Here is a 9,370-nt window from a genome sequence, read left to right as displayed (position 1 = left end):
GACATCACGCTAGCTCCGTCTGCTGATGCTCGGGCTCTAAAACCAGCCTTGTGTTGGAATTCCTATGGTAAATCTCAGAGGCCTCTGCTTCCTACAACCATAGACTGCCTAGAAACAAACAATCCATAGAAGAACTCAAAGAGCTTAATAAAAACTAATCTCACCTGTTGAATTGTGACTTTTCCAGTTCCGATTTTGACCCACTTCACAATCATAAAAACTACCCACTCAAAAAAAGAAAAGAAAAGAAAAAAAGTGGCAATATTAGCTTTTCCTTGAATTTGCGTCTATCCAGACCCAAATTGTAATTGCTCAAAAGAGCTACTGTAATGAGTGTGTAATTTGATCAGAAGAGCTACTGTAATGAGTATGTAATTTGATCAAAAGAGCCCACTGTAATGAGTAGATAGTGTTTTTACAAAACTACTCATCTTTCTTCAGGGTGTGTTTGGTTGCAGTAAATATCATGAAATTTTACAATATTTCAAGATTCATCAGTCTATACTAACTACTAAGTATGATTCGATGCAGGGGGCCAATCCTCTCCATCGTTTCTTTTATGTAATATCATGAAATCTGGTGCAACCAAACACACCTATAGATATAGTAAGTATGATTTGGTGCAGGGGGGCAATCTTCTCCAGTTCATCTCTTGCTTATATAGATACTGAGCTAATAGGACAGCCAAGCTTGGCCCGCTGCACCAAATCATACTTAAATCAGACCCCATGATCAGATATGCATGATAGCAGGTCATGCATGCATGATATCAGACCACCATCAGCTCTTATTGAAACCGTCAATTGATATCAAACATGCAATCAGATCACCATCAGAACCACTCATACGAAGTCTTGCACCATCCATCTAATGGGCACGTATCAATCTGAAACCATTCATTCCAAACCGTATACAAGATTTGCACCATCCATCCAATGAAGCGATATCATTGCCTTGAAACCATGATCCAAGAAAAAGTCAACAAAAAATCTGTAACTGACAGAAGCCATCATCAGCACAAATGTGAGTTATGGACCATGGGGAAAACTGCAATTTTTTGTACGCCGGTTGTCCACATACAACTGCCGGATGAACAATCCATAACTCACCAAGTGGTACATTATGGTTTTCGATCATAGCATAACCGCAATTAATTCATTTCTTTTTCAAATTGACCGAATTGAAATTGCACGTGCATAATCTCATGATACAATGAGAAGCTTATGCATGCAATTTCACTCACCCAGATGATCAATCATCCTACAACGGGTTGTATTTGCACCTGCAGTTGTGTCCACCCCACGACTGCAACAAAACCAAAAAAACAAAAAAAAAAAGCTAACACAATCATGGGCCCTTTAACTCAATAACAGCCAGCATATGGCATCGGTGCCCACAAAATCAATTCAGTTGTTTTTTTATGAGAAATGGATACTAAATCATTTTTTAAGGTGTGGTTAAAAGGGTGCAAAAAACTGCATTTACATTGCTCGATTGGATTCAAAGAAAAATTTTGTATGTACCAACTACCAAGCCTTCTTACATTGAATGGGAAAAGCCTGAACACTCCACAGGCTCTCAGCATGGAGAAATGACAGATCATCCTTGTTTTGTCATTTCCATTTACAAAATGGAGATTTGTACATGCGGGATTTGCCTAAATGCGCCAACACAACAAAGGTAGAATTGAAGGACACCTCAGCAGGTTGTGACCGGTCGCATCGTTTCATTTACTGCTCGATAGCACTGAAGGCTGCAAAGTGGGAGTTTCGACTTGGAATCCCGGTACTTGTAGGCGTTGGTGCATGACGGGCCGGCACATTTCTCCCGAGGAGCAGGGTAACTGTATTGACAGCAAAGCCCCAATCGAGCAAATTAGCAAACAACAACAAAGGGTTACAATTTATCAAATGGCAATCTTAAATCAATTTATTATTAGAAAAGCAACATACAGGTACACGTGTGTGGACATGTCAACAAGCACAATGAATGAATGCGTGTCCATCTGTATGCAAGAGTGTGCAAGAGCAAAGCAGGTGCTTATGAAATTGAACTTGCACATACAGAAGAAACAACATATTGAGGTTTCCTATTCCCAATTGCATCCTTCCCCATCCAGCAACCCGGCACATGTGAGTTGCACAATCCAGCAACATGTGGGGACCCACTGTTCAGATCATTTCCATGCTCTTCTTTATTGGGCTCAGATCAAACATGTTAGAAAACGATGGACAGTTTCTAATTCGTACATGTGTAGGTTACATTGTACATTTCCAGCCATATTTTGTTGGCCAAATCATCTATATACAGTGGGTCCCACCAATGCAATTGGCATGCACAGCTGGGTGTTAGAGGTGGGTGTGGGGCTAAACAACCCCCACCACATCTGAATTGGACAGAATGGCAGCTGACCTGCATGGCTTGGAGTCGAATATGCTGGGCAGACCGAGATCTTTGGGGAATGTAACAACAGTGCCGGTTGGCCCCATTATCCACCTAACAGTGTTTGATGGGAGAGTCATTGCATTGGCAGCCCTCTCCTGCACAGGAAACAAAAAGGGAGAGATGAGTTCCAAGTTTAAGTAATGGATATAAAATCAATCATCAGGTACATAAGAAGGCCCGAGTACAATTCAGTACCCGTGCCAATTCATCCCGCTGCTTCCGCAGCTTATCTTCTTTCTTTTTCCTACTCGAATCTTGACCCAATATTTTCCTGATCGCTTCAGCCTGCAAATTCAGATAAAGTAAGCATACTTCTGAATAAGGAAATGCCTGATAAATAGTCTCGACAGAAAATCACAAGCAAACCTCAGATTCCCTAGCTGCCTTCTCGACTTGCATTCTACGTCTTTGAGCAGCTTCGGCTTTCTTCAGCTGCTGCTCCACTTCAGAGAGCTTCTCCTTTTGCTCTGACATTAGACAATAAAAAACAGCTTAAGCAAATCCAGAGAGGAGGGAAATTTAATGACACCACAAATGCAATGCATCGAATATATTCAATATAAGCAAAAGGAGCCATGGTTTGAGAGAAGTCCTTACTTCTTGGGGGAGCAGGGGGTAACCCATTTGGGAATTCGACCAAACTTGTAGATGATACATCTTTGCCTGATTGGAGGGCCCGCTGACGGGTAGTGAGGGAGATTTCCTTTTTAGTATCAGCTAAGGAGTCAAGAGATTCCTTCCTTTGCTTCTTCCTCATATTAGCATCAAACCCACCATCCGATCCTGGTTCATCATAGTCTTCATCTTCAATATAATCTGCATCTTCAGATCCCCTCTCTAGTCTAGATTTCTTCTTACCCTCCTTGCTTGACCGCAATAAACCATAACCATCGACACCATCATACTCCCCAGCAGCAATCCTACTTCTAGAAGTCTTCAACGTTCTCCGTTTCCTGCTATCCTCCTCCCCATCATCATAATCAGTAATATAATCTGCATTAGCTTTTGCAATTTTGAGCCTCCCGAGATATCGGAGCTCATCATCTTCATCTTCATCGTCTAATGCTCCATCTAAAACACGCCTCTTAGGTACCCTTTTGCTCTTGCGAACTGGCTCAGAAGAGGGAATGCCGTGAGACTTGTCTGTTTGCTTTGCTGACAGACTTCCGGACATTTTGCCTCTAGATTCCGCCTTCAATGCAAGGGTAACACCCCCTCCTCCACTGAAATTCTTCCATGGGATTCCCTGCAAGCCATTTGTTTTATATGGTGGGGAGTCATCATCCGAGTTATCCTGCATTTAAAAAAAAAAAAAAACCCATCAGATTTTTTGCCAGCCATGGTCAAAACAATCATCTTGGGATAAGCTTGTGCATCAAATGCAGACTAACGTTTAAGACAATGGCACAATTGCAATAACTTCACAACTGATATCATGGAGGAGACTGTTCTTTGTCAACAGATTTCAACAAAGATTTTTCTAGGCAGTTTAGCAGTATGAGGGAGCCAAGTATGTAACAGCATAAATCAAAACGACCTTAGCATACTATCACATGATACAACAAGAAAAACCACCTGAAGAATTAGCCTCTGCCGCTGCCGAGGGGCATCGGCAGAGCGAGGAGGCTTCGTAGAAGAACCATCAGTGGCACTGTCCGGTGTGGGTTTTGCATGAATGGTGCGTGTGACTCCACCGACCTTCAGCTTCACTTTCCTAAGCTTGTTCTCATTGGATGAAGAATCCCCTCTACTACCTGATCCATTCAAAGTTACTCCTGACTGCCCAAGACTACGGCTGTCACCATTCCTTCCTTCGCTGTTATGGCTATCAGATTGAAAATCGAAGTTAACCTTGCTCGCGTTCTTCCAATTAGCTGGTGCAAGGACACCTTCACTGCACCGTTTGAAATCCGATGCATTCCGTCCTTTCTCATTTCTTATCACTGATCCAGCTCTCGAGCTACCACTGCTGTAAAACCCATCGATTTCTCCAAATGCTCCATCTTTCCTACTCTTTTTGGGAAGTGCTTCCCCTTCAACTTGGTTATAAGACGGAAACCTTGAAGCAGTGCTGTTGAGGTTCATCTCCTTCCTCTGGAAACCAGCGTCATAACCCACATTTTCATCACTAGAAACTTTGCTCACATTATCTGAAGGTGGCGTGGATGATGAAGGGGAATGATCTTGACCATCCACGAACGGGTTTGCATCGGGCCGAGGTCTCCTGCTAGTGTTACTCCTCCGCTTCTTCGTCACACCACTTGCACCAATGAATCCAGAGCATCCGAACCCCTCCATAGAGTAAATCAAACCCACACAAAGGACCTAGAGGAACTTTTATATTTTTGGAAGAAAACCAACAAAATGCAAGCCCTACAACAGCATAACAAAGAGTTAAGCACGATCAAAATTGGATACGAATTTTGAGCAAGAAAGAACACATGCGCGTATTTATTTATTTTGTCAGGAATATATATGCATAAAGTAAAAAAGTTACATCATGCAAAATAGAGAAATAATTCACCAGAACACCAAAATTCCATAGGGATGAAAACAAGAAGGATAGTATGAATACGTAAAAAAATAAAAATAAAAATAAAAAGGTTTCTGCACAGAAATTTAGAAAGGAGTTCAATAACACTCAAATTTTAGGGGAAATTGCATCAGAATTTTCTTCCCCAACTATATTGAACGAGGCGAAACATAATAAACATGTTGGAAGTAAAGACCTGAGAAACAAAATGTTTAAGCTGTTAAATGAAGAACTGAAGAAAGAAACCAAGAAACATAGACAAAGAAATGCAAGACAGAGATACAAACAGAAAAACCAAAGAATCAGGGAATGGCAGATGAAAAAAAAAACAAGAAGATGAATACTAATTGCAGACAGACAAACAGCTGTAAATGAGGAAGTTAAATGCAAGCTCCCCAGACAAGCGATTCATCGGCTGGGCAGGTAATGCAGTGAACACTTACTAGAAAATCAGATCAAGACACTCAATGGGTAGGCCACCTGAGTAACGAAAATTGATGGCTAAAAGAGTTAACTAATGGCTCACATTCAAAGTAAATGGGTGGTGCACCTAATTGACTCGTCCGACCTTTTGGGCCAGAACAGTTTCACCATATGGACCACCTGATGAAGAGTTCAGATTAAATATTTCCACATGTGCCAGTCTGCTCATGTTAGGTTCCTGGGTTTGGCAGTTTCAAATGGACTTCTGCAACCAACACTACTCAAACAAGACAACCAGATGGAAAAACAAACGAAACCAATAAAAATAAGATCAAAACACAAAAAAGGTTGATGAAATCTAGCCAACAAAACAAAGAAAACAATAAAAACCTAGAAACTGAATAACCAGAAAGACAAACAAGGAAAATCCACATCAAAACTGAAGAAATAAACCCACCAAACGAGAAAGATATAGAAATCAAGAAACTTGCAAAACAAAATCTCAATAGAAATCAAGTAAACCACATTAAGTAACCTCTCTTGACAAGCCCATGAGAAAACAGATAAAAGAACCAAATCCTTCATGGCATAAAAAACAAACAAAGGAAATCAACCAACCAAATGAAAAAGAACCAATCTTGATCAGTCCATTGGCCCAAACAACAGAAATTACAAACTGCAAAAGGAAGAAGCAATCCCACATCAATCCATCAACCAAAAGCAGAAGAAATCAAGAAATCCACATGAAAAAAATTCCCCTCCCAACCTACCCATCAACCGAAATCAGAAACCAAACAAGCCCAGATGAAAAAAAAAAAACCTAACTCTAAATAGACCCATCAATGAAAACGGATGCAATCAAGAAATCCACCTGAATAAACCAAGAAGAAAAGAACCCCTCTTGATCGACCGGTCAACCCAAATCAGAAACCGAAAAACCCCAATTCTACATTCACCCATCAAACCCAAATCAGAAACCCGTCTCGATTGACCCATCAACCAAAATCAGAAACCAAGAATACCCAGATGAAAAAAAAAAAAAACCCAATTCTACATTAACCCATCAACAGAAACCAGATAAAATCAAGAAATCCACCAAACAAAAGAACCCATCTAGATCGACCCATCAAACGAAAACCCCAAAAATATAACACCCCAGATGGTGGAAAATAAAAAGAAAGAAAACCCAAATCCCCACCAACCATCAACAGAAAACATGAAAAATCAAGAAACCCACATAGATAACTCCATCCAGATACCATATAAAAAAAAAAAAACCCACAAGAAATTAAAGTTGAACAGAAGAAAGAAAGAGAAAGAGATAGAGAGAAAGAGAAGGAAGCGTTACCTCAAAGCGGATTTCAGAAACCCTAGACGTTCTGATAGAGTCGAATGGTCTGGAAGGAAATAAAAAAGGGAAGGTGAAGAGAGAGGAGAGAGAAAGCGTGTGTGTGGGTGGTGAAAGAGAAGGATAGATAGTTCGCGCGTGTATTTTATTCGGTAGGGAAGCGACTCTCTTTTCTCTCTGTCTGTCAAAGAGACGGGGTTTATTAGGGTTAGAGCTAGAAGGGCTTTTTTGGAATTGCATGCTTTCTCCTTCAGTTTTGTGCGGTGGGATCGAGAAAGGCGGGGTGGAGTTTGGGTCATGATGATGATGGTGGTGAGGGTATTCTTGGTATTTCACATCAATCTTCCCCATCGTTTCTTTATATTCCACACCAGCGTTTGTATTGTTTCTAATTCTCTCTCTCTCTTATCTTTCCCTCTCTCAAAGAAAAGCAAACTGCAGGAGCGAAGTTTGGTTCGATACTCGCAGTAGTACCCATCCGTGTTGCTACTCTGGGGCCAAGAGTCGTGGATTTGGTATGTGTGGGTGAGATCTGGACCGTTCATCACGTGGGGTACATTGATTATATTGGTAGAGATGAAATCATCTAGAATAGGCTCATTGAATTAGTTGTTTCTTTGTGAGAAAATGGACGGATTGGATGAATAGATGGACGTTAGTATTTGGTGTCCGTGTGTGGAGCCTTGGATTAGTGAGCCAGGGGAACAGGGCATGTTTGAGGGGTGGTCCACCCTATTCTTGTGGTGGATCTATGCTGATGGTGTTAGATGTTGGCCCGTGTACTGCGAGGAAAACCGTCAACCTCACGCTTCCAAGATGAGCCATCGCATGCCCTCCTGACTACGGTGTCTGTGAGATCAACCCCAGTTTTCTGTTTTCACGAGTGGGTCTACGATTTTTCTGCAATCGGAACCGTTGATCGGATGGGATCGGTGGATGGTAATCCCTTGCGAGGAGATCGTGCAACAAAATTATCTATGGCGTCCACTTTAAGTTCAATGCCATCCAAGCCGTTCATAAAGTGCGTCTCACACTGATGCAGGGAAAGCCAAATTTCAGCCTGATCCAAAGGATTCGGATTCCGTATTACCCCGGCTGCCCCGAGCTCGGGACAGGCAGGGATCCGAGGGCTACCATGATATATGGGTTTCATCTACGCCGTCCAAAAATGAGACAGATATAAGGCTCGCGTGGACCACACCTAAGGAAGCAGGTGACGCCCACCGTTGAAACTTTTCTAAGGCCTACTGTGAGGTTTATTTGCTATTTAACCTGTCCATAACGTCACATGGATCTGGATGAAGGGAAAATACAAATATTACAGTTGATCGAAACTTCTACAGCTCCTTATAGGTGTTTAACGGTTGGTGTTCAATCATTTGAACTTGTATCTGCCTCAGTTTTTGAGTTTATACCCGAAAATTACGTGAAAAAATGAATGGACAGTGTGGATAAAACTCATGCATTACGATGGCCCCTCAAAGCGCTCGGGACATGCGGGGTAGTACCCAATCCCAGTCCGATTCACAACTCCGGTGGGCCCTAAAAAGGTTTCAGTACTAGCGTCCCCATCCCCTCCCCACTTGAGTTTTGGATCCACCTTATTTTTGGGTTCCCGTTTTAACATCAAGAGATGGATGGACGGATGTCGGACACAAATTTCGGTGGGCCCCAGGGAGCTTTTTGTTGCCAAGGCTTCTGCAACAACTGAGAACGGCATGTGGACGTTCTCTTTCAGTTGGTGGCCAGGAATTAGACGGTTGGAAAAAAAAAAAAAAATACAGCACCGGTTCACATTTAATGAAAAGAGCTTGAAGATTGCATGATTATGATCTTCGTATCCACGTTTTTGAGTGCATACTGACTGGGGCACACAATTTATCACCGAACCGTGGGCCCGCTTTTCCGGACTCGAAATCTCATGCGTTAGATGTTATGGGGACGTGGATTTCTTGAAGAAGTCTTCCTCATAGGAAGATAGGTGGGCCCACTGTGATGTTTGTGAGAACGATTCGGATTGTTGGGCCCACCATGAATGTATGTGATTTATCCACAAGGTTCATCTGTGTTTCTAGCTCATTTAAGGTTTTGATATTAAAATTGAAACATATCCAAAGCTCAAGTGGACCATGCAACAGGAAACTGAATAATGATTTTCACCGTTGAAACTTTGATAGTCTGCACAGTGATGTTTATTGGCCATCCACCATGTTCATAAGATAACAAAAACATGGATGAAGGGAAAGCACAAATATAAGCCTGATCCAAAACTTCTATGGCCCTCAAAAAATTTTCAACAGTGGATGTTCAATTCACATTGTTTCTGTTGGTGTGGTTCATTTGAGATTTGGATATGCTTCATTTTTGGGCTTAAGTCCTAAAATTATAGGGTAAAATGGATGAAGGGAGTAGATAAAATATATAAATTACAGTGGGGTCCGCTGAATTTATATATTTTATCCACTCCCTTCATCCATTTTACCCTGTATTCTTACCATATATAGATTATAGGGTACTTAGTTTCTCGCTGCTCCTCCGTCTATTTTAATTGAAATTGGATTGTCGTAGTGAGTTACTCAATAGGTTCTCATGGTAAATTTTGTTGGATTGGTTATCCACAA

The 9,370-nt window shown here is 41.5% G+C and overlaps 1 protein-coding gene across 1 annotated transcript; it reads right to left on the bottom strand.

Annotated features, from left to right (window-relative positions):
- Positions 1–1,470: 1,470 nt before the first annotated feature.
- LOC131230358 (uncharacterized) lies at positions 1,471–7,150 on the bottom strand. Its single transcript, XM_058226241.1, has 7 exons — positions 6,750–7,150; positions 4,021–4,818; positions 3,043–3,739; positions 2,812–2,912; positions 2,641–2,730; positions 2,413–2,540; positions 1,471–1,843 (listed from the first exon to the last, which is right to left on the bottom strand). The coding sequence occupies exons 2-7, from the start codon at positions 4,741–4,743 to the stop codon at positions 1,699–1,701; spliced, it is 1,884 nt and encodes a 627-aa protein (XP_058082224.1). The 5' UTR covers positions 4,744–4,818; positions 6,750–7,150; the 3' UTR covers positions 1,471–1,698.
- Between the last annotated feature and the right edge of the window lie 2,220 nt (positions 7,151–9,370).

The sequence above is a fragment of the Magnolia sinica genome, chromosome 17 (genome assembly GCF_029962835.1).
Source record: "Magnolia sinica isolate HGM2019 chromosome 17, MsV1, whole genome shotgun sequence".
Classification (NCBI taxonomy): domain Eukaryota; kingdom Viridiplantae; phylum Streptophyta; class Magnoliopsida; order Magnoliales; family Magnoliaceae; genus Magnolia; species Magnolia sinica.
This window is presented reverse-complemented; position numbering and strand designations above follow the sequence as displayed.